Source organism: Ptychodera flava, chromosome 1 (assembly GCF_041260155.1).
Source record: "Ptychodera flava strain L36383 chromosome 1, AS_Pfla_20210202, whole genome shotgun sequence".
NCBI lineage: Eukaryota > Metazoa > Hemichordata > Enteropneusta > Ptychoderidae > Ptychodera > Ptychodera flava.
The window spans coordinates 3,396,759-3,398,337 of record NC_091928.1 but is presented as its reverse complement, the minus strand read 5'-3'; the positions used below and the strand labels follow the sequence as shown (position 1 = coordinate 3,398,337).

Genomic DNA, 1,579 nt, shown 5'->3' with positions numbered 1-1,579 from the left:
CTTGGTGAGTTGCATGCACGTTTGTGAGAGTTGCATGTAGCTTGGTGAGTCGCATGCAGCTTCGTGAGAGTTGCATGTAGCTTGGTGAGTCGCATGCAGCTTCGTGAGAGTTGCATGTAGGTTGGCTCAAAATGCAAGTTCGTGAGTTGCATGTAGCTTCGTGAGTTGCATGTAGCCTCGTGAGTTGCATGCACGTTCGCGAGAGTTGCGTGTAGCTTTGTGAATCGCATGCAGTTTTGTGAGAGTTGCATGTACCTTCGTGAGAGTTGCATGTAGGTTGGCTCAAAATGTAAGGTGTTAATTTTGGCATGGATTACACGCCATAGACGTCAACAAGAATTCCGCTTCTAATTTCACTAATTGATCCATTTGACTCGCTATACCCACTTTGGCCGACATCAAAACCGATGTGTTCCCATAATGCATCACATTCTCTGCATATTCTCTCGCATTACTCAGGTCACTCTCCATTATTTCCAGTTCTTTCAACTGTGCATCCAGATTCAACTTCCTCGCATTATACTCTTCTCTCAATTCTTTCACGAGTTGGTCGCCACTTTCTTGAATCATACCAGTAATATTCTCAATGGCACGACGAGTGTGTTCTTGTATTTTATTTTCTACTCTCTGTACGCATGTTTCCAGAGATTGCAGTACGGATGTAATACTCGCTTTGCTATCTCTTGCTTGAGTTTCTTTCACTTTCACTTTGTCGATAGCAGCCGACAGCTCTGTTGTGAATTCTTTGGCAGCGTCTTTCACACATCTGTACTTGTGTTCTGTCATGGGATGGTCTAACACAGTGCATTTCAAACAGATTGCTTTGTCACACGTGTCACAGTAGAATTCAATCTCGTAGTTTGAATGGTTGGTGCAGTGCACCGGTGGCCGCACTGAAACTGGGTCAACGGACTTTGCCTTCTGATATTCAACGAGAGACATCAGTCGATGTGATCTCGTTAGCGGAATTTGTTGGTGTGTTGTCACACAGTTGTTACAAAGTGCAAGGGAACATTCAATACATTGTTGTACCTGGTCACCTTGTCTACAACCTTCGCACTTTCTGGAACCTTGGTCATTTTCTTCACTATCTAAGACCTGAACCAAATCGTTCAAGAAGACATTGTTTTCAATGCCCGACACACCATCATCAGGAAGTTCATGTGAACGCCGACATATTGGACAGGTTATTACGCCACTTTTCTCAGCCAGCTTACCTAGACACGGCTCACAAAAGCTGTGTAGACACGGTAGAATTTTAGCATTCTTGTACCGCTCTGAACAGATCCCACACAGGAGAAAATTCTCATTGAATTTGTCCAGAATCTCTGGTTGACTAGCAGCCATGGCGCTTCCTTTCCTTATATCAGATCTTTGAACTTTGACATTCAAGGTAATCTGCATTCCGTATTCAGGGTCACACCATTATATTTAGAGTGGCGGGTTTTGCGAAAAAATGTTGAGGGCAAAGTGTGAAAAAAATGTACAAGAGTAGAGTATGGAAAATTGTTTTCGAGCTGAATAGTAAAAATAATTTATGTGATGCTTGCAATTTTTGTTTTTAATCTGCATGTGGTAA

General features: G+C 42.7%; 1 protein-coding gene across 1 annotated transcript; it reads right to left on the bottom strand.

Annotated features, from left to right (window-relative positions):
* Window positions 1-297: 297 nt before the first annotated feature.
* On the bottom strand, window positions 298-1,347 carry LOC139149907 (E3 ubiquitin-protein ligase TRIM56-like). The gene has a single exon (XM_070721989.1). It carries the CDS (start codon window positions 1,345-1,347, stop codon window positions 298-300), a length of 1,050 nt encoding a protein of 349 aa, XP_070578090.1.
* Between the last annotated feature and the right edge of the window lie 232 nt (window positions 1,348-1,579).